General features: G+C 39.3%; 1 protein-coding gene across 1 annotated transcript in view; it reads right to left on the bottom strand.

Moving 5' to 3' along the window:
• Positions 1 to 23,796, bottom strand: part of Vopp1 (VOPP1 WW domain binding protein) — a 72,947-nt gene that overhangs the window by 24,125 nt on the left and 25,026 nt on the right. Inside the window, exon 2 of the mRNA XM_055612996.1 lies at positions 11,476 to 11,534. Within this exon, the coding sequence (XP_055468971.1) occupies positions 11,476 to 11,534 (59 nt within the window). The remainder of the gene's footprint in view (positions 1 to 11,475; positions 11,535 to 23,796) is intronic.

Raw genomic sequence — 23,796 nt, 5'->3', positions numbered from 1 at the left:
GAAAGTCCCTGGGGCTGAGATCTATTGTAGGCCTGAGATGACTCATGAAACTTCTTCAGTATTTCATCTCCCCCTCAACCATGTCAGCACTTTTGGGTAACTAATGTTACAGAGGATATTTTCTTGTATAAGTTTATAGGTATGGGAGGAGAGGAATTCTTAAGGGAGATACTGGACTCTTAGTGTTAGGGTGGGTGGAAATCAGACAACTATAAACTAAAGAGATGGGTCTGGTTCCTATCATAGATTTACAAAGATGAACATTCTTAGCATTTATGTTAGTGTACTAAGTGTGGAAGGCAGAACTCAAGATAGCCCAGGTCTCACTCTCTGTGTGTATATATATATATGTATATCTACATACTTCTCCCTCCAGTGCAGACAATCCTCTACGAAAAAATGGGATGTCCAATTCACAAGACTGGATATACTTCTAGTGACTTTGAAGAAGAGATGCAGGTATGGGAAAGCCATGTGGCATGAATATGAGATCTGAACACTGTGAACAACCCCAAATAAATTGTAGCCCCATAACCACAAGGACCTGCAATCTGTTAATGACCAAACAGAATCTACGACTCCAAGTGCTGGAGGAGAGTTCAGTTGAACCAATTTCATGGTTTCAGCCCGGTGAGACCATGAGCAGAGAAACTACTTTAGTGTTGCTCACTCATGATCTATACAGACTAAGGTAATACATACATGGTGTTTCAACCAGGAAAGCCTGTAGCAACTTGTTACAAAATAACAGAATAAATAAGAGTCAAAGTTATAGGATATAACCACTTACAGATAACGATTTAGGTGGTTTGCCAAAGTCTAATAAGCATATGCAAATGCAAACAAAATAAGACTTAAGGACTAATGTAGCACCTCTTGGCTATAGTGACTGTCTGGTGACAGCAAGAATGAACTTGGCTAGTACGATGCCTAATCTTAATGGTTAACCTGATAAGAACTGAAGGCAAACATCTGGGTTTACCTGTTTTTAAGGACATTTCTAAAGAGGTTTAATTGAATCAGGGAGACCCATGCAAAACATCAATGGTCCACTTCATGGGCTGTGGTCTCAGACCCTCCAAAAAGTGAAAGTGCATGTAGGACCTACATTAACTGCCCTCTGCTTCCTGACTGAGGTGAAATGTAACCCACTGCCTCATGTTCCTAAGCAACAGGTCCAGCCATGCTCACTGCAATGATGGTGAAATAAACCCTTCCCCACTTATCCTCAACTGCTTTTGTCAGGTTTTTTTTTCTTTCACAGCAACAAAGAAAAGTAAGCTAGGAGGTTAGTAGTTTTCTAAAATACTAGTACTTTGAACCCAAACACTAATGATGAGCCACCTTCTTGGTTTTCATTTCCCTCTTTGTCCTCAGTCCTTCTGCTTGGAAACTAAGAAGATAACTTGAAGGCAGCACAATAACCCTTACATAAATGGCTGGAGGACTCTGAGCCCATAGACAGGAATCAGCAACTAAAACTATGCTTTGATAGGGGTTCTTGGTTCAACTTGGAACTTGGCTAGAAAGGGTCCCAGAGAAGACTACAGCATTTATGTTAAGAGCTTGCTATGTTTGGCAAGCAAAAAAAAAAAAAAAAAGTTAATGGACTGATGAAATACAATGACTGACAGGTGACACAAGGTACAGACAGGCATGGTGTTGGCTTGGGATGAATCGGCAATGTACTTACAGTAAGTATTTTCCAGCTGCTAAATCTCTAGGGGGGATTATAACTAATGCTGTGAAGGTGAAAATTGCTTCAAAAAGGTCAGAAGTTCTCTTTTATGAAAATTATTTTCTGCAACAGACTTTTGTTGTTGTATACAATAGCCTGTGCCATAAAGCCTATTTTTCATAGCTACTGTTGGGAAAATCACAAACAAACAAACAAACAAACAAAACCTGGGTATGCTGAAAGTGCTGTTAAACAGCCACTTAACCTAAGCCCTGGTATTGTACAGGGAAACAGGGAGAGAGATAATCTTATCTACATATTTAGAGTTCCTTGCCTAGAATTTTAGGAACTCTTATGTATTTAATATTTAAATATATGGGAAATTATTACCTGTATTTGTTAATATAACATACACACCACTTAGTCTGAAAATGTGTCTATCCCAGAATACCATGCACATAGTGGGTTATGAAATCTTAACTCAGATTCTTCTTTTTAACAAGATTCAACATCCAAGCCCAAGTTAAGTTTCCAGGAACCAGTTTAGAAATATCAGCAGCAAATACACATTGTCAAATGACTGTCTATTTTCTTCCTTTAAAACTCAAAGCATTCATTATGGCCCCTTCAGTTAGACACCCATTTATTCTTAAGCATCCTTAAGGCTTCTCTGCACTCTGGCCTGACTCTCAGGGCTAGATGCTGGCAAATGCTAGCCATTCAATGAACACAAGATTACTCAGGGGTTAGTACTCGCATCCCTTTTCCTTCACTGCTTTCTTCCAGTAAAGCTGACAGTGTACTGTGGACCTAGACACACCCTGCTGCCATTTCAAATAGCTGCAATTATAAACAAAATGTTAACCACAACTTTGTGCTTAATTAACAGAAAATAATACTGGGTGGTATAATATACAAATAATCCCATCATCTAATACACTCCAAGTACCCAATGCCTAAAAAAAAACCATTTATGTTCCAAAGGAAGTCATTAATACTAAACTGGATATACAGCAGATGGTGATAACAGAATGGATTTTCCATCTCGTTCTCTTTGTGTACCAGCTACACAGATTCTCAGACTAGCAGCAGAAAATAACATTATTCTTACCCAAACTCACCTATCAGCACTTATAATTAATGGTTCTGGAACTTCTGCTTGTCAGAAATGGACAACTAAAATTGCTTTCTGTTACCCATGTGCTTCTCAATGCATTCTGGGATCCAAATGCAGACTTCCAATTAAGGTCAGAGTGGGACATATTACCCTGAGCAAGTGTCAATTTGTACTTTAGTATATTCCAAAGAAAACACCTGAGAGTGTCTCTGTCTCTCTCTTCCTCTCTCCCCCTCCCTCCCTCCCTTCCTCCCTCTCTCTGGATCAATGATAAGTGACATAGTCTTTAGGGTGAAAAATGTGAAAAGAAGAATAAGTCTGGGTACTTGTGGTCCATAAGTTTGTAGTGTGTGCCAGCGGCAGTCTAATAATATAAAAATGAGGTGTTCCCTCTGCCAATTTTTAAAAATGAGAAATAAGCATGTGTCATTATTAGCACTGTCCAGGAGTGAAGAGTGTCTGGCCTTTATTCTATAATTCTCAAGAATATAATATGAGGATGTATTAGGTCAGGAAATGTTTGATATCAATAAAATAATATTTCTACTTTGAAAATAGCAAAATATTGACATATAAATATTTCCTTTTGGGCTTGGTGTGGTGCACAAGCCTTTAGTTCCAGCACCCAGGCGGTGGAGGCAGGGAGATGTTTGTGGTCTCTTTTCCAGCCTGGTCTACGTAGTGAGGACAGTAGCATGCCTGTGGTGCCAACTACTTAGGAACTCAAGGCAGAAGAATGATTTAGTTCAGGAGTTCCAGTTCAGTCTTGGCAACACAGTGACACTCCAGCTTACTGAAAAAGAAAATACAATCCTTTCCTTGACTCCAGTATTAAGTCTCCACAGCCCGTTCTCTTTATTTCTATGTTTGCCAGAATAGTAGGGTTGGGTTTTGTTGTTTTGTTTCTCTTTAGCTTTGGTTAATTCTATGCAATATTAAATCATTTTAACTTGATGTTTGGACCTGTTTATACAGCTCTACCAACTAACCTTGGAGACTATGCCTAAGTTGGGTACAATCTTGACTTCCCATTACCAGAAGATTCCAATTTGTTCCCATTTCCACACTACCTGTTGTAACCAATTTATTTTGAATTTGTTGGGATTTATGACTGTCTTTATTCTGTAAAACTATAAAATTTTATGAATCTGCTTCCATGTTCAAACATGTAATATAGAGTAGCTTAAATCTGTGTTCCAAAATAAACTATCTCATATTCCCTTTAGGATGAGAGTAATGGTCTTTGCATTGAGAAGTTGATGGAAGGTTCTTTAGCATTTCCTTGTATTACAAGGAGTATGCTAATCTGTTAAAATATACAGTCATACTATGATGGTCATTTAACTTCCATCTGATCAACATATTCAAGGTAAAGCCAAATAGGCCAGAAAAAGACAACTGCTTGCCAGCCCTTTCTTTGGAGATCTATTTATCACTGGAAAAGACCTTCTCAAACTTGCATAAGCCCACATTTTTTATATTTAAAGTGGTTTGTAACATTTACTTGAAGAAATTGTATTTTTATTTATACCCTGAGAGAAAGTAGTATAAATATTGTAAACCTTATAATGAAAAATCCAGATGGACTAGAAAGTGCTCCTTTTCTCATAATTACTAATTCTTAAATTACCCACCTACAATGGGAAAAAAGTGAGCTGACATAGGCTGGACCACATTGCCGATGAGTTTCAATAACTCTATAGAGTCTTTGAAAATCTACGCTGTATTCCTAGGACCCAGCTTTTTCTTCCTTTTTCATTTTAGTATGTTGCTGCTCATTTGAAATCAGTTTGATTCAGGTCTGTCTTGGGAAACAGTCTTTTTGATATGTTATTCAGTAAAATTCAGATTAAGATATGGTAAGATAAAGAAATATATACCCTGCCAGAACTGCAAAGTAATATGGAAAATGAAAAAAGTAGAAATACTCACAGAACCTTGCAGTATTTTAATTTGATAACAAATCAATAACCATTGAAATCATATTAGCATGAGAAATACCAATGGAGTAATATAAATTTGGCAATGAGATATGAAAGGGAGACTAATTCTATTACCCTGGTCTAGGAGCTGGAGTTTAGGTTGATGACTGGCTTATTTTCTCAGCTTAATCTTTACTTCACTGCTGTCTCAGTCCATGCAGGCTGTTTAAGAAAATAGCACAGATTGGGTAATTTCTAAGCAGATACCCTAAACTTCCCCAAGCTGGTAATCAAGGCTGCGCTTAGCTGTCTGAGCCACCACAGAGAAGAATAGGATTTTAGAAAGCAAGGAATAATGGGAGGTGAGAGTCTCATTAGAACAAGAGTTTTTCTCCCATACCCTTCACCTTCTTGCACATCTCCAGAGTGAGGAGAGATCCCATTTCATTTATTTTTCTGTGACTGTGATAAAATACAAATTTAAATTTAAAAAAAAATGGGTTTACTTAGCTTATTGTTCCAGAAGGACAGAGTCCATCATGGTGCATGACAATCAGCAGATAAAGCATGGAAACACGCAGGAGCTGGCTGATCACATATTGATCCATTCACAGGAAGCAGGGAGAACAGGGAATAGGGCAAGTCTACAAACTCTCACTTGCAATGACAGACCTTCTCCAGTAAGGTTATACCTCCTAAGGGTCCATAATCGCTACCCAAGTGTTCACATACATGAACCTATGAGGGACATCTCTCCTTCAGGTGACCACAGACCCCCGCCATCAGGCCCAGTGTCATACTGCAGCCATGAGGAGTGATTATACCCTGTGGCCAGCTCTAACATTGCTACCTCCCACTCAAAAAGGCACTGTCTCACAAAGCTTGTTTCTGGGCTATTCATCAGCTGTGTTGCAGCTTCCTAACCGAAACACTCTCTCTTATAGGGAGAAGGGAGGCTAGAAATACTCAAGATGTAAACAAAACTTTCAACTCTCTGAAATCTAGAGCCTACAATCAGTGAACAATTACTGGCCAAGCTGGCATGGCATCACTCAGAGAGCCCCAGAGATACAAAGAGTCATCCCCCATGCATGAGCTTTTCCATGGCACAACTGTTTTGGAGTGACTCATACTCCTTTATGTAGCCCAAAGACACACTGGCTCAGTAAGCTACAGTTGAACAAAATAGTTTCCTTGTCTGGCCATCAGCATCCTATCTGGGGTAAGTTCATGTTTCTCTTGGAAAAGATACTCAATGCAATGTGCCAGCCAGCAGTGCAATTTACTTTCAGCATTATTCATAACACAGGACAACTAAGTTCTTGAAAAGAAGTTTCATTGTCCCACAGCAAGAATGGGAATTTGGGCTTTCAAATGGCCTGCTCAAAACTGACAGAGAAGAGCAGTACTAGGAAGAATGGTTCTGTCAGATGCTAGATAAGCCAGAGACAAGCCTCTCTCCCTTTTATCTTTGATCAAATACTGTCTGTCCTTTACTTCCTTCCATGCTTTTCCTTCAGACATTCAGTATATAACTTTCCTTCCAGTATTAAAGACTTGTTTTCTTTATTTCTTTATATATTCTGGATATCAGTCCTCTGTCAGATATAGGGTTGGTGAAGATCCTTTCCCATTGTGTAGGCTGCCATTTTGTTACAAGGACCAAATATAGCTGGGCACAGGGGTCTTTCCTGAGACTGATTCTCCAACCAAGAACCATTCATGGATATAACCTAGAACCCATGCTTGGATATAGTCCATGGCAGCTCAGTATCCAAGTGGGTTCCCTAGTAAGGGGAAGAGGGACTGTCTCTGACATGAACTCAGTGGCTGGCTCTTTGACCTCCCTACCTCCTGTGGGAGGAGCAGCCTTTCTAGGCCACAGAGGAGGACACTGCAGCCAGTCCTGATGAGACCTGATAAGCTAGGGTCAGATGGAAGGGGAGGAGGACCTCACCTATCAGTGGACTTAGAGAGGGGCAGGGAGAAGATGAGGGAGGGAGGGTGGGATTGGGAGAGAATGAGGGAGGTGGCTACAGCTGGGACACAGAGTAAATATACTGCAATTAATATAAAAAATAAAAATTTAATAAAAAAGTCTTGTTTTCAAAGAGGCACTCTCAGATTCCTTTCTATAAGAACATTTACATCTGAACCAGAACCAAAGCCCTTCTCTTAGTTTAGGCCCAGGGTAATGGCTGAGCATTCATTGGTCTGTTACTGTACTGATCTTAAGGTTTCTGTATTTTAAGAAAACAGAGGTAAGTCAAGCACCATCTTTGGGATGGAACCTTTCTCACCAGCCAGCACTTACAGGTCTATGGAGTTATTTACTATGTTAAATTATTTGTATTCCATCAAGAAGACTCAATCATTAGCCAGGCAGGGGACAAACGTGTAAGAGGAGCACTTAAAGGGCTTCTTGGGTGGGCAGTACATAAAGGGTAAATGATCATTTTCCTTCCTGGGCCAGGGGGACAGGCATAAATCATGTAGGTGGTCCATTAGTTTAGCTTATGATACCGCAGAGAACTGATCGATTTCAACAGAGTCTTTTGAATCAGTCTTTCTCCACTTTCTCCCATGGCCATAAAAAAATTCCTTAGACAATGGAATACAATGGCTTTTTTCTTTGAAACCTCTCTCATCCTCAGAAATTTCTCTTGCTTCTCTTAAATTATCACTTTTCCTAAATTCTCAGTTTTCCTCAATTCTGGCAGTGCAACATTATAAAAATATCTCTTACATTCTAAGACTGAAAGTTTTTCTGGACTTCTTAGCAAAATTAATAATACACATTAATGTCACTTAATATTTAAGACTGATTACTGTGTACTCAAACTAATTTGCCTTTAAGAACAATGTAACAACCAACCTTATTTGCCTTGGATTCCCCAGGTAATCAACTTTCACAACCTAAGCTAACGCACAGCTACAATCTTAAATTATTTATTCTTCCATGCCCCTAACCTATTACTACACATGTGTATCATTTGCTGAAAGCAGCAAATAACAGCAGTTGAAAGCAACTTCCCAAAATCAACCATAAAGGGTTGAAAGCTTCCAATTAAGGTTATTGGTTGATAAACAATGATGTCTGTTATCCTGCTCAGTTGGGATCCATTGGAGCCAGCAGTTTAATCCCTTGTAAAAACTCTATTAAAGATGTCTTTAAAGTGTCCCATTCCTTTCCCATGTGATGCTTTCTGTGTTGTTCAATAAACACAGATTAAAGCCCTTTGTTAGGGACAGAGACATATACAGAAAGAGGATGGAAGGCACAGCATGAAGCAAAGAATTCAAATCTGGGCTTGTTCTTGGTTAAATGACTCCAAGTAGAAGTGTTTTGATTTCATCCCTTAATGTGACAATGATGCATTACTGGTGATTCAATTAATCATTAACACATATAATTCAGGCATGCAATTTCTTCTTTCAGAATAATTCTTTTTCAGAAATTTTTAAATTTTATTTATTTATTGTATTTACATCATTCCCCTTCTTTTCCCTTCAACTCCTTCCATGCTTCCCCACATTCTCTCCTAAACTCATATATATGTATATATTCATATATATAATTCAATATGTAAATACATCAATATATAATACTCATAAATATAATATAAATTTAATGTTACTTAATAATTAAATATAATATTAACATTATATTTACATATAAATATAGGAAATATATAACCTGCTGAGTCCACTTAGTACTGCTCTTCTGTATGTATTTTTAGAGACAGCCACCTGTCTTTAGATAACAAACTGGAGAGCTCATCATTGCCAAAGCCTGCTTCTTCTTCTCAGTAGACATTAACTGCCTATAGAGCTTCACCTACAGCGGAGCCTTGTGAGGTTTTCTCCTGCCATGCCAATACGTCAACTAGTGTTGCCCTTATACATGCCTTGTTTAGGCAACCATATTGTTGAGATTTCTTGAATATAGCTAGCCTGTCATACATAAAAGACAGTCTCCCTAAAGACATTCTGGTACTCCGGCACTTACTATCTTGCTTCTCCTTCTTTCTCCTTATTCTTTGAACCTTAAGAGTAGGGGTTGTGTTATAGATGTATCAACTGATTTCTGCATGTTGTCATGGTCCCCATCTGCTGCAAAGAGAATCATCTTTGATGACGGGTAAGAGCTATACTACCTTTAGGTATAAAAATAAGTTTTTAGAAAAGCAGACAGAATTTATACTAGTTTAGGACAGGGCAGCAGTGGGTTCTCCTCTATGTTCCATGGTCCCACTAGCCACAGGTAGTTGGGTAGCTCTACTGTAAGAGGCATGAGCTCCTTCCTATCGAGTAGACATTAAGTCCAATCAAATAGCTGTTGGTTACCAACAGTATATGAATACCACTGTTGCTCCTGTAGGGATATGATGCCATGTTGGCCATTGATGTGGTTCTGAGCTTCATAGTCCGCTAGGACTATTAATTACTTTCCTCCCTTCGCAGGTTGCATCACCATCTAGTACTATGAAAAGTAGTCTTCAGGCAAGTAAGATCCAGCTTGCAACCTTCAGGTCTCCTGTCTGAATTGTGAGGTATCTCCAGCAAAGTCTTCCCTTAAATGCTGGGAGGCAATCAAAGGTATAATAACCTACATTGTTTTCAGAGTCTCTTGGACTCCCTTGGTCAACAAGTAGAAAGGGGGTTTCTCATGTCCACTGGAAGCTTTATTTATAGTCTATGGCTCTTGGTGTTGAGCATTATCACCGCAAATAGCATAATCTCATACAACAATAAGTGTGTGTATGCAAATATATGGATAAATATGTAATTTTATCTATACATAAAATAATAAGATTCCTGGGTTTAAAAAAAGTTAGTGCGCTCTCTCTCTCTCTCTCTCTCTCTCTCTCTCTCTCATCTCCCTCAAACGCCCAGCCAAACCCTTTCACAATTCTCCTAGTTTCTCACTTGATGGTACCTATGTTCTGCTATTTTTACTTTTCTAAAGCTCCCACAAATAGTTCCTTTTTACTTTCCTAGTTTCTACAGCTACTCCAGTTTATATGCTCAGATCTGAAAATTCTGAACTAGAAACCACAAATAATAGAGAATATTTGTCTTTCTGGGGCTAGGTTACCACACTCAGTATATAGTTCTAGCCATTTACCTGCAAATTTCATAATTATTTGCAGCTGAATAGTATTTCATTGTGTGTATGCAACATTTTCATTAGCCATTCTTCAGCTGAAAGACATTTACGTTGTTTCCATTTCCTAGTATAGTGGACACAGCAGCAATGAACATGGCATGGAATGTTCATTGCTGGAATAAGATATTAAGTCCTGTGTGCATATGCTGAGCAATGGTTCAGCTGGATCACAATAGTAGTTTTGAGAATTTTCTACACAACTTCTAGAATGACTGTGCCAGTCTGCTATCCCACTAAGAGTGAATAAAGGTTCCCTTTCCCCACATCCTTACCAGCATTTACTGTCAGTTATTTCTTGATCACCCTGGCCACTCTTACTGAGATGAGATGAAATTTCAAATTTGTTTTAATTTGTAGTTAACTTCTTTCTCTCTCTCTCTTTCTTTTCTTTTCTTTCTTTTTTCCTTAGACAGGGTTTTTCTCTAGAGCTTTGGCTGTCCTGATTCATTCTGTGGATGGAGCTGGCCTCAAACTCATAGAGATCCACCTACTTCTACCTCCCCCAGTGCTGGAATTATAGGTGTGTACCACCGTGTCCCGCTAATTTGTAATTTCTTAATTGCTGAGAATTTTAAAGACTTTTTGAAAACATTTTTGGATATTTTTATTTCTTCTTTAGAGAACTCTTTGCTCAGATCCATAGCCTACAGGGAGCAAGTGAAGTGCTGATCTAATGAAATTCTGCCTAATGAATTCTGTTTGACATAAGCTTATTGTGCCAAGGACCCCAGAACTGGAACTGCGGGTAATTGGTAAACCTGTCCTCCAGGTCAAGGACATCCTCTGTCCAAGTATGAGCTTTCACAACTATTGACCAGTGTGTCACCAAGGCTAGCAACAGCATCCTCCTCTTCCAGGATGACCACAGCCTGAGAGTGCTCATTTACATAGACTTCCTACTGGACCTAGCAGGCTCCTTCCCCTGTACTGTACATAATAAATGCACTAAGATTAGGAGTTGCAGAATTTCATCAGAGTTCACGTAGCTTACCTGACCCCAACTTTTCTGTACATGTGTCTGTCCTTTCTTTACTCTCTTACCAGCCTACTCAGGCTACCAGCCTCAAGCCTCATAGCCCATTTTTCAAATATGTCATTTGTTTCCTTGATTCTTCATTTTTTGGGGGTTCTTTATTATATATTCTGAATATTCATCCACTGTCAGATATATAACTAGCAAAGATTCTCTCCCAACCTTCTTTGTTCAATTGATGTTTCCATTGCTTTACTATTTGCTATACTAAAGTTTTTTTTTGTTTTGTTTTTTGCTTTATGAGGTTCTCTTTGTCATCTATTAGCCTTAAATCCTTAACAAATGGAGACCTATTCAGAAAAAATCCTTTCCTACATATGAATCTTATACTGTATTGCCTGTGTTTTCTTCTAGCATTTTCTGAGTTTCGGGATTAACATTGAGGTATTTGATCCATTTGGAGTTAATTTCTGTGAAGGTTGACAGATAATGGTCTACATGTCATCCTGAGCTTTCCCTATCCAATAATCCAATTCGATGCCTATTACAGAAACTACCCTCAGAGAAAAAACTGACCACGGTCAAATTAGCAGGAATACTAAGCACAATACTTACATATAGTATGTAGGATAGAGTCCTTCAAAATACCAGCAGTGTTTTTTGGCCTCTGTGCACTAGAAATAAAAGTAAAAAGAAAAAAGTAATAATTAAAAAGAAAACCTTAATCAGTAAGTAACTTGTATACTACTGAAAAGGTCTCAAGAAGTTAACAAGAAAAGCATGGCAATGGAGGAAAGACCAAAAAGCTAGCAGATGAAGCAAACAATAAATGACAGGGTGATTGCCATCTCCTCCCTTTCTCATAGCTGTTTTATATTTTAAAAACATTTTTAAAGCAGGAAAACAAAAACAACTATTTTCCTAGTTCGCTATGCCTCTACATAGACTATGTATAGACATTTCCTTAAAAGGGAAAATGAAGGACAGTTCTTTGCAGGGGTGGGGCTTAGTGCTAGGGATCAAACCTAGGGCTCTACGTATGCTAGGCAAACACTCTGAACACTGAGCTCCGCCCCAAACTCACTTCAAAATGTATGCTATTCCAGAACAATAAATAATGAATTGAACATAACACCAAGAACTCTACTTCCATAGAACTCCCCCATACCATCACTATTTCTAGATCTTTATGTTTCACAGTATCATAAAAGCCACATTGAAACTATTCAGTCCACAGTGGTGGACCCTTGTCTGTTGGAAAGTACAAGTGAGGTTTCCTTAGCAGCACATAAGAGCTCCAGACCACGTGTTCTCTTAGATGCAAGGAAGGAGAGGGCTGCCACCACTATCTGCCTTAGCCCCTCCTGCTACCCTCCTGCCCTTGGGGCTGGACCACCAAATGGCACTGACACAGGGTTCTTCTTTGATGCCCTCCTCAGCAGCTCCTCCCAAGCCATCTGTATCGCTTTGTGACTCCCCAACAACGTTACAGGGACTCCATAAACACCACGTTTAGCTGAAAAACAGGGAAGTTGCCCATGCCTTCCTTCTGCTCCTCCATTCTAGTCTTTCAGGGTACACCTAATCTGATCATTCCTGCATACTCATTTCCATTCCCTTGGGATGCACCACCATCCATGGCCACACCCAGGATGCCTCCAGTTCTCTCTTTGCTGCCCTCCAAAGAGGGAGACCTTGTATCCTACTTAAGAGACCTCCAGAGCCAGTGTCTTTTCTCCTGTCTTTGAGTGCTAGACAGTGCTAAATCTCTAATCATGATTTGCTAGTATTGTGTGAATTGCTAACTTTTTTCATAACACTGTGAAAGATTCTAAGTATCATACTTTTTCTTCATTTTAAGAAATATGGCTTGTAAGAAGCCTCATTCTCTAACCTTTAAAAATATTAAGGAGGTGCTGCTGAAAAAGGGAGTATCCTTAAAACCAAGACTGAGTAGTAAGCTCTTAGAGAACTGATGGAAGTTTAACAGGAGACTTTAAAATGCTGTTTCCCATCACTAATTGCACTTCAGAGACCCTGAGGACTTCTTAGAAGCAATATTTCTTAAAGTCAACACTCTCTCTCTCTTTTTTTAATTTAATTTAATTTTTTTCTTATCAGTTACAGGTTATTAACTCTGTATCTCAGCTGTGTCCCGATCCCTCATTCCCTCCCAATCCCCCCTCCCTCCCTCATCTCCACCATGCCCCTTTCCAAGTCCACTGATAGAGGGGACCTCCTCCCCATTCATCAGATCCTGTTTTATCAGGTATCTTCAGGACTGGCTGCAAAGCCCTCCTCTGTGGCTTAACAGGACTGCTCCTCCCTTGGGGGGTGGGGAGGCCAAAGAGCCAGTCATTGAGTTCCTGTTAGAAATAGTCCTTGTTCCCCTCACTATGGGAAACCAATTGGTTACTGAGCTACCACAGGCTACATCTGAGCAGAGGTTCTAGGTTATATTCATACATGGTCCTTGGTTGAATGACAGTCTCTGAGAAGACCCTGTGCCCAGATATATTTGGTCCTTGTAGAGCTCCTATCCTTTCCACATCATACTAACTCCCCTTCTTTCATATGATTCCCTGTACTCTGCCGAAGGTTTGGTCATGAGTCTTTGTATCTGCTTTGGAAACACTGCTAGTTAGAGTCTTTCAGATGCGCTCAGTAGACTCCTGTCATATGTTCAATGCACATCCCATCTGTCTTTCTAAATGAGGATTGATCATCTTACCCCATGACCGCTCTCTTGATAATCATTTTTAGGTGTATAGATTTCATTATGTTTGTCATATCTTATAGGTCTATATAAGTGAGTATATACCGAGTTTGTCTTTCTCCTTCTGGGATATTTCACTCAGAATGATCTTTTCTAGATCCCACCATTTGCCTGCAAATTTCATGATTTCCTCTTTTTTGATTGCTGAGTAGTATTCCATTGGTCAACACTCTCTTAAGGATGTTGTGAAAATACATACTGTAAGATGAAAATCAGTCCTAACTATATATTCCTGAAAAAATTCTGTGAGTGCTCATAACTTTATGAATACAGTTTCTCTGCCTGCTTTTGAGTTTTAACTAAAGAGATTCATGACAACAGATTTGTAAAATGTTGCAACCTGAACTCAATTAAATAAAAATCCTTATCTCTTGTACATAAAAATATTCAATAACCAAAATTAAAAGTCAAACAAAAGAAAATGTCTATACAATACGGAAAAAAGTAGTATCATTAAACAATTGAAAGGTTGACAGAAGAAAAGACTCAAGGAAATAAGGAACTGCTATGATAGAACGGGTTCAGAGAAAACCCAGGGAAGGGCTCCAGATCTGGAAATGAGAGCAACCACTGCCCTCTTACTGACTACAGATAGTTGTGAGGAGAAGAGAATGGGACTACAAACTAAAAAGCATCCTTTTCTGGCCGAAGAATGGCCCTCTGTATAAAGAATGGTGAATAGGTGAGAGCCAATCCATAAAAGCCCCATATGGTCAGTCATCATCAGGGGTCTGCAGAGGCACTAACAGGAATTTAGGAAAACAAATTACTTTAGTCTTACAATGCTTATTACTGTGGCTTGGGGAAAGTATCACCACTTAGGAACTTTTCAAAATGACTTGTCCTCGATTACAATAATAAAATAATAATTCATTAAGAAAAGGTAAGCATTTTAATTAAAGTGAACTGTTGGTATAATGTTTTCTTTTGATGTATACACCTTACCCTTGTTCATTTAAATACTGATATCTCCCCCACCCCACCCCCAACTCTCTGGTTTCAATCTGAATATTGCATTGTGATACTCATTCTAAGCATCCTGTCTCAACTTTTGTGTAAACAGGAACAAAATAAAGCAACTGGACACAATGTTGAGCAGGGAGGAGCCAGAGGACAGGAAAGGGGGGAGGAGCCAGAAGGCAGGAGAGGATGGAAGGTGAAGGAGCAGAAGAGAGTGAGGAGAGCAGAGCTGGAGGAGAGAGCTTGGAGGGCGTGGAGCATGAACCAAACCTAAGATTTCACAAAGAGCAACTATAATGTGGGAAATCTAAATGTTAGGAAACTGAGGGCTTGGAGGTTTAGGAGGCAGTAAATATTGCTCAGCATTGTGTTCCAGGTTAACTAAAAACCCAGTCTCTATGTGATGATTTGGTTATACAGCTGCTGAGGATTAACAACAGCATTACCAGAAGATAAACCAATAGTAAATATTAAAAACTCCTACAACAAATGGCGCCCAACTAATCTAAGAATTCACACCTTTTAAATCATACTTTATCATAATTTGGTGGGGGGAATAAGCTACCAGTGATGCAAACCAAACTTAAAATCTAAAAACTCCCAGGTCAGTTACTATCTCTTTAAGAGAGACTATTAAACCCGCCCAGGAGCAAAAGACAGCCTCCTGTGGGCAGACCTGAGACTTCCATAACAAAACTCTGCTGCTGCAGTTTAACTAAGGGGTAAACAAGCATGGCTCTTTTATACTGTGGTTGGCTCAACTGGCTCAGCTCCACAGCCATGGCAGGAAAGAAAGGAACTGGAGGCAGACAAACCTCTAGACAGAGTTTGGCCTAAACTGCATGTAAAATACAAATTGCCATGGCAGAGGGTGTTTTAATCTCTTTTAGCTTCATTTTGGCTGTCATATTCATGGATCCGGTTGCAATATGTTTAATGGTGTTGGTTCTTCTCTATGCCTTCTCCAAGAAAGTTCAAGGAGAAAATGGGGAAAAAGCCAAGGATTGGGGTACTAAGTTACAGACAATAGTACTCATCCAAATAATTAGGTTAATAAAGGCTAAAATTCAAAGCTCTCTGGCTGCAAAGTATCTGTCAGCTCTTTCTGGTAAGGGTCCACCAATTTATTGAAACATCAACTAAAATAATCAACTGGGATTTGTTTGTTACAGCGTAAATTGGCACAACTGATTACAAACTTAAAAATTTCTTGTCTTTTTGTTTGATTTTCATTTAAAGGCTTTGAGTTACAAATATACTGATTTGAAACTATATATATCTGAACAAGTTGGTGAAGGCACATGCCTTTCTTCCCAACACAAGATAAAAAGAAACAGGCAGATCTCTGAGTTCTGGATCAAACTTATTTACATAATAAAAGCCAGGATGGCAACTCCAGCTGTAAGTTTAGCCACTTACAGAGATAGTCTAAGATTCAAAATGTCAAAATTTTCCTTAAGGTTACCATGTAAATTCTTTTTTCTTAATAATAGCTGTTATGTCCTTACTGCTCTAAAGGTTGGATTCACATCATTTTTAAGTTTATGTAAAGAGAGATAATGTCACACTGCCCTGGAAACTGCCTTATCCTTTTAAACGTGAGACATTTTCACAGGGGAATAATGTTGGTTGTGCCTATTTAAAAAAGACACAAGAGGCTTAAAGATGACAAAATACATGCCAACCTAGTCTAGTCCTAAAAACCCAAAAATTATATTCATATGTTTAAAAAAACAAAACTGTCCACCCCATATCAAAAAGAGGGCAAGCCAAGGAATAGCCAAAACCAATGTAAAAGTCCAGGTACAAGATGCCTAGGATATACTTAATGCTAAGGGTAAAAAGAGTGTATATGCTAATGCTAAGAGAGTTTATATAAAGTCTGGCTATAAAGGCATAACTGTCCAGTCTGTATAAATAAGGGGCAAGGCAAAAAATAGCCACTATCAATGTAAAGCCCAGGTACAAGATGCCTAGGGTATGCTTAACTGCTAGAGGTAAGAGGGAGTTTAAATAAAGTTTGGGTATAAAGGCATAACTGCCCATCCTGTATAAATAAGGGACAAGCCAAAAAAAAATAGCCACGAACAATGTAAAGCCCAGGTACAAGATGCCTAGGGTATGCTTGTCAATGTAAAGCCCAGGTACAAAATGCCTAGGATATGCTCATCAATGTAAAGCCTAGGTACAAGATGCCTAGGGTATGCTTATATGCTAAAGGTAAGAGGGAGTTTAAAGAAAGTTTGGCTATAAAGGCATAACTGCACATTCTATATAAACAAGGGGATAGGACAAATAGCTACAACATATATAAAAATCTAGGGCTAAACCTCAAAACAGGTACAAGATACCTACAGTATGCTTATATTCTAAACTAAAAAGGAGTTTATGGAAAGTTTACTTAAAACATGCATTTTATATTGCTCAAGGCAACCAGCTTGTCTCTCTAGTGGGAGGCTTCTCTAGGGAAATAGGTAGCAACTTGGCCTAATACAACAGGCACGCAAGAGCCCGAAAAGATATTTTAATCTATCTAACCTTGTTTTGATGATAATGATTGTAGGTTCAATAATAATGGTAACTTATATTGCTAATCCCTTTACATGGGAACAACTCTAAAACTGACAGACATAAAAAATGTCTCCAGCCAGAACTCCATCAATACTTGGCCAAAAATCCTTGGCTATAATATCTTCAACATGTATTATGCTAACCTTTTAATTTGCATAGATAAACTTGGCTTACTGTTTAGTTTCATCCTGCACATCTCAAACATTTATAATTTTAGAAGTCTATAATGCTTGTGAGAAATTATATGTTTGCAGAACAAAAGAACTGGACACCAGAGATGCTGGATCAAACCTGACAGAATCATTCTTCAGCTGAGACTTTGACACATCTGTTCCAGCATCTTGCATGTTCCAGCATTCTGCTTGTACCTGCCTCAGATTCTTCAACTGCCATTTCTCATCAAAGCCTGCTCCCAAAACAACTTTGAAGAAAGCTAATTTTAACTGATCCAGCATTTTAGACTGTTTCAAAAAGGACTTTCATTAAGCCTGAAATTTCTCAACATTGAAATGTTATTGGACCACAGATGTTATTGCTTGCTTAATTAACCATTTTTATTTGGGCCCCCTACAGGATTTCTACATGTCCACAATGTCAGCTAGAAGAAACTCATGAGAACGGCGTCCAATTACCTTTAAAGGGGGTTGGGTATGTTTTTGGTTGTTTGCTATGGCTACAAAATTTTATTGTCATTAGGAGATGTTTATTATTAACGGTCTTATTCAAAGTAAAACAAGGAATATACAGTGATACTTTATAGAAATAGAAAAAGGGTAGATTATTGAATCTATTCAACTTAAGCTTTTATTTGTTATTCCCAAATAAGGTTAATTTTAACTCTGGTATAGGATTTTGCATATTGATGCAAAAATAAGTATTTTTAATACATTGGTATAAGCTTTACTATATAGATAGAAAGTCAAGTTTACTTCCAATACTTTTAAATTACTATTAAAAGGTGGTTAGGATATTAGGTATACATGTTAATTGTTATTCAACTCATAGGCATGTCAGACACTAGTCTAATTTATCACAGGAGTATACATCATAGGTTTAACAGATAGATATGATTTTGTATACAAAGCGATTACATAAAGATAGGTAGTCTTCAAAAACTTCAGAGACCTGCAGAATATGGCATTTAAAATGTTATTATTTTAAAGATTCTTTGACAATGAGACAAGTCATTTCCTGGCAGCACCCCGCCTACCTGAAAGAAGATAATGAGCATCGAAGAACCTCCATATGGAGATGGCTTTAAATGTGGCAAACAAGCCACTCGGGTAAAGAAAATAACCTCGTTTCACAAGAGACAAATTCTGCCTAAAATGGGCAAGCTTAAATGCAGGACGAGTCAACTTGCTGAACTCTGCCAAGACAGGTAAGCAAGTCCTAAAAAGTTCTTGCTTCATGTATATGTCTGTCAAAATATTCTGAGCCAGAAGGCTGAAGATAGTGCTCCAACATTATAGAGAGTTATAGGTTACCCTTCAGCAGCAAACTGTCTCTGTCAATTTTTATTTTTTGGAAGCTGCTAACATGCACTTCATATTTACTCTCATAACTAATTTTATTCCTTCTCAAGACTCTGATCGGGTTTAAGACCAAATAGTTACAGTACCACATTTAAGCTTAAATTGTTTAGAAGTAAAGAAATCTTTTCATATAGGTAATACCAGTAAGGATAAAAGTTAATTTAGGTATAGAACTTTAAACTTGTCAAGATAGATAGGGTAATCAGATACTTTCTCCTAAGATACCCTCTCCATGTGCTAAATACACATGGAGTGGACATTGAACATGTAGATTTTACCTAACAGTTTTCATAATTTCATAATTATTGTATTGAAAGAAAAATGAGCCTTTTATTGGACTTAAAGGGGGAAATGTTGGAATAATGTTTTCTTTTAATGTATACACCTTACCCTTGTTCATTTAAATAGTGATTTCTCCCCCACCCCACCCCCAACTCTCTGGTTTCAATCTGAATATTGCATTGTGATACTCATTCTAAGCATCCTGTCTCAACTCTTGTGTAAACAGGAACAAAATAAAGCAACTAGACACAATGTTGAGCAGGGAGGAGCCAGAGGACAGGAAAGGGAGGAGGAGCCAGAAGGAGGGAGAGGATGGGAGGAGAAGGAGCAGAAGAGAGTGAGGAGAGCAGAGCTGGAGGAGAGAGCTTGGAGGGCGTGGAGCATGAACCAAACCTAAGATTTTACAAAAAGCAAATATAATGTGGGAAATCTAAATGTTAGGACACTGAGGGCTTGGAGGTTTAGGAGGTAGTAAATATTGCCCAGCATTGTATTCTAGGTTAACTTAAAACCCAGTCTCTGTGTGGTGATTTGGTTATACAGCTGCTGAGGATTAACAGCAGCATTACTAGAAGATAAACCAGTAGTAAATATTAATAACTTTCTACAACAGTGAATTGAAAAGAAAGTCCTGATATTCCCTTTAGATGAGAGCATAATGAAAAAGACAAGATATATAATGCCACAAGGAGAATAAATGTGTCTGAGGACTACTACTTTTCAACACACAGCAGTAATTTTTTAAAAAATATATTTATTTTTTAATAATAAGTAATAATAATAATAAAGCAGTAATAAAAAAAAAATACATTTAAAAAATGTAGTAGGATTGAACCATGTGCCTTCTCTGTGGTAGGCATGTGCTCTAGTTCCACACCCCCATCACAGCCTCCCCAATGTTTTATTTTGTGCTTATTCTGAGACAGGAACTCATTAAGTTGACTACATGGTCCCTGAACACACTCTGTGTCCCATCCATGAACTGAAATTGCTACGTTCCTTGGGATTAAAAGTCTAACATGTAGAAAAGATGAGTGCAAATGGAATTACCCTATAGTGAGGCAATAATGTCCTTACTAGACATAACAGACTATCAAATATAAAGCCCACTGACAGGAAAGGGTTACCATTGTTGGAGCTGTTGGCAAGTGGGTCCCACATTCCCTGAAACATTACAGGCTATAGCCACTACTTTTAGTTATCCTTCAGAATAACTGCTGAAGACTCCATATACTTGAGTCAGAGAACATGAAGAAATCAAGGGATAGACCCTCAACTTTCATCTTTATTAACTAGCTTTCATAGTGCTGAAAGTTGCTATTCATGCCTACGATCAGTCTTAACTAGTGGTGAACTCTGAAAGGTCCAATAATAATCAGTATGGCAAGACATGCCCACTGTTGCAACAGTGGTATGAATGTCCTGGGAATAACCAACCACTTTCTTGACTGGACCTAAGGCCTGCTCCACTTGTTAAAACCCCTAACTTGCATCATGATCAGGGACAGGAACCTGTGGCTAGACAAGTCATAGACCCTAAGGAAGAAGCTATTATCATTACCACTCCTAATGGTTTACTGCTATGCCCATAGATCAATCTCCCTTAACCCTCATTTGAGAAGTTTCATTTTGGTGACTAAAATAGAGACCCACAACTAGTCATATGCAGATAGTAAGAGATTAAAGAGTACTCAGTGTTAAATGAGTCATCTTTATCTCAGGCTCTCCTCTCAAGGCTCAGAGATCATTGCAGGAAAGGGAGGTGGAAAGATTATAGACGAACCTACCAACCAACCAGCCAGCTGGGCAGTGGTAGCACATGTCTTTAATTCCAGCACTCTGGGAAGCAGATGCAAGCAGATCTCTGCATTCAGGGCCAACTTGATCTATGGAGCAAGTGCTAGGACATCAAGGGCTACACAGAGACACTCTGTCTCAAAAAACAAGAGAGAAAACAAAAGAAAGAACCAGAGGCAATGAATAACTACAAGGAAACAGTATCAGACACAGCAGGACAGTTGTACAAATGAAATCACAGTAGAGAGAGCACAGAGTTCTACCTGTAGCTAAGGGAGAGTTAGCTAACTGTAGCTAACTGATAGCTCCTGGAAGAGAGAGAATCACTTCTTAAAGGTATAGCCCCTGTTAAGTCAACCTTTTCCAGTGAAAGGCCACACATCCAAGAGTATGTGGACAACACAAACTATATTTGATGGGTTTTTTGTTTTTTGTTTTTTTTTTTAAATCAAGGCAGGACAAGATGGCGGTGCCAGGAGAACACTGCATCTGAAGAGCAGGACAACATTTTCAGCACAGTAACCAAGAGACTGAACTCTGGGCCCTAAAACAACAGCGATCGTGTTTCCCAGGCAAGAGGAAACCCCCAAGGTGTGGGAATCAGTTGGGTTCACGCTCAGGACACCCAGCCAGAACTGGAAGAGATCCCAGGTCCCGCAGGCACTAGGTCGCCAGTCCAGAGCCACATGCCTGCATGTCCTGATCACTTTCACAGGCTGATCAGTGGGCACAAAAAACACCAGAGACTGGGAGTCCAGTCTCGAGAAAACCCCATAGGGAAGGAAGGAAACGGTACTGACTTGGGTTCCCCAGTCTTTCCCTGGAAAAAATCTCACAGACCAGCGGGTATGAGCCACCATCACTGAACTGGGCTCCAGCCGCCTGTGTGCCCCAGGGTAACAGAAACTGGGAGTCCCTTTCGGGAGAAAGCCCCACAGGGAAAGAAGAAAATGGTACTGACTTGGGTCACCCAGTCTTTCCCTGGAAAAAGTCTCGCAGACCTGTGGGTACGAGACGCCATCACTGAACTGGGCTACAGCCGAAGGCAAACACATTGCTGTGCACCCAGCTCTCCAGCACAGACTGAGCTATGCGCCCCAGGGCATCAGAGACTGGGAGCCACTGTCGGGAGAAATCCTCACAGGGAACGAAGCAAAGAGAACAGACTTAGGCCACCCAGTATATCCCTGGCAAAGGGCCCATAGACCAGCCCAACCGAGGGACCTGCTGTGTGCCAGATAGCCTGCTGTTGCCAGGAGAGCGGTACCCACCCACCACAGATTACCACTTGGGTACTGGGGCACAGAGCCTCAACCTCAGTCCTACAGAAGTCCAGAATCCCCGAGATCAACCCCCAGATACTGCTCCAAGGGGCAACCAGTTATCCCTAACAAAACTGACCAAAACACGGGACACACAGGTTACAGCAGCAGATCACTAAATTTACAGCAAGAAACCCAAAAGCAGGGCAGCTGTCTTCAGGACTTCTCTGAGTGAGAGGAAAGCCCTCTCGACTAACAAGGACCACAGTTACCACTAAGGTCTCTATGACTGCGGTGAGCAGCGGCAGCTCCTAAAAAACACCGGCCATCCAGTCACTATACCCAAAGAGCTGAGAAGGCTTCCTTTAGGAAAAACTAACTTCCTGATGAGGGGATTCTCTCCACCACAGGATTCCAGGAACCACCATAAACTAACTCCAAACACCTAAGATAGCCCAATGGGTAGAGGCCAGCGTAAAAACTCAACCAACAAAAGACAGAGCAATATGGCATCTCCAAAACCCAGTTATCCAGGGGCAAGTAGCCCTGGACACCCCAGCATAATTGAAATTCAAGAAGAAGACCTAACTTATATGCTCTTGAAGAGGATAACAGAGGAAACAAATAAAATGTGTAAAGACCTAGAGGAAGATAAACTCAGATTATGGCCATCCATAAAGAAATAGAGGAAGATAAAAACAAACAGATTATGGCCATCTGTAAAGAAATACAGGAAGTTGCAGCCAAACAGTCTGTGGCCTTTAGAGAGGAAATGCTTAAATCACTGAAAGAAATAAAAGAAAGAGGATTGTTCAAACAAACAGCTGAAGGAATTGAAGAAAAAACAGGAAAATATAGTCAAACAGGTGAAGGAAATCAACAAAACGGCTCAAGATCTGAAGACTGAATTGGAAAAATTAAAGAAAACACAAATGGAGGAAATTGTGGAGAGAAAGAACTTAGGGAAGAAAACAGGAACTACAGAGGTAAGCATAACCAATAGACTACAAGAGATGGAAGAAAGAATCTCGGGTGTGGAAGAAACAATGGAAAAAAAAAATCGATGTATCTGTCGAAGAAAATGTTAAATCTAAAAAATTCCTGACAGACTGTCCAAGAAATCCAAGACAACATAAAAAGACAAAACCTAAGAATAATAGGAATAGAAGAAAAAGAAGATTCCCTGCACCAAGGCCCAGAAAATATTTTCAACAAAATCATTGAAGAAAATTTCCCCAACTTAAACGAGAGACCAATAAGAATACAAGAGATCTACAGAACACCCAATAAATTAGACCAGAAAAGAAAATCCTCCCACCACATACTAATCAAAACAGTAAGTATACAGAACAAAGAAAAAAAATACTAAGAGCTGCAAGGGAAAAAGGCCAAGTAACATATAATGGCAAAACTATTAGAATCACACCTGACTTTTCAACAGAGACTATGAAAGCCAGAAGGACCTGGAAGGATATCATGCAGACCCTAAGAGAACACAGATGTTAGCCCAGACTGCTATACCCAGCAAAACTCTCAGTCATTTACCTGAGGGTAAAGGGTTGAAAGACAGCTTTCCAAGCAAATGGACCCAAGAAGCAAGCAGGAGTAGCGATTCTAGTATCTGATAAAATGGACTTTCAACCAAAATTAATCAAAAGAGACGGGGAAGGACACTTCATACTCTCAAGGGAAAATTCCACCAGGAAGACATCACAATACTGAACATCTATGCCCCAAATACAAGGGCACCCAC

This window comes from Psammomys obesus, unplaced genomic scaffold (assembly GCF_907164565.1).
Source record: "Psammomys obesus unplaced genomic scaffold, mPsaObe1.curated_primary_1811, whole genome shotgun sequence".
NCBI classification, from domain to species: Eukaryota; Metazoa; Chordata; class Mammalia; order Rodentia; family Muridae; genus Psammomys; species Psammomys obesus.
This window is presented reverse-complemented; position numbering and strand designations above follow the sequence as displayed.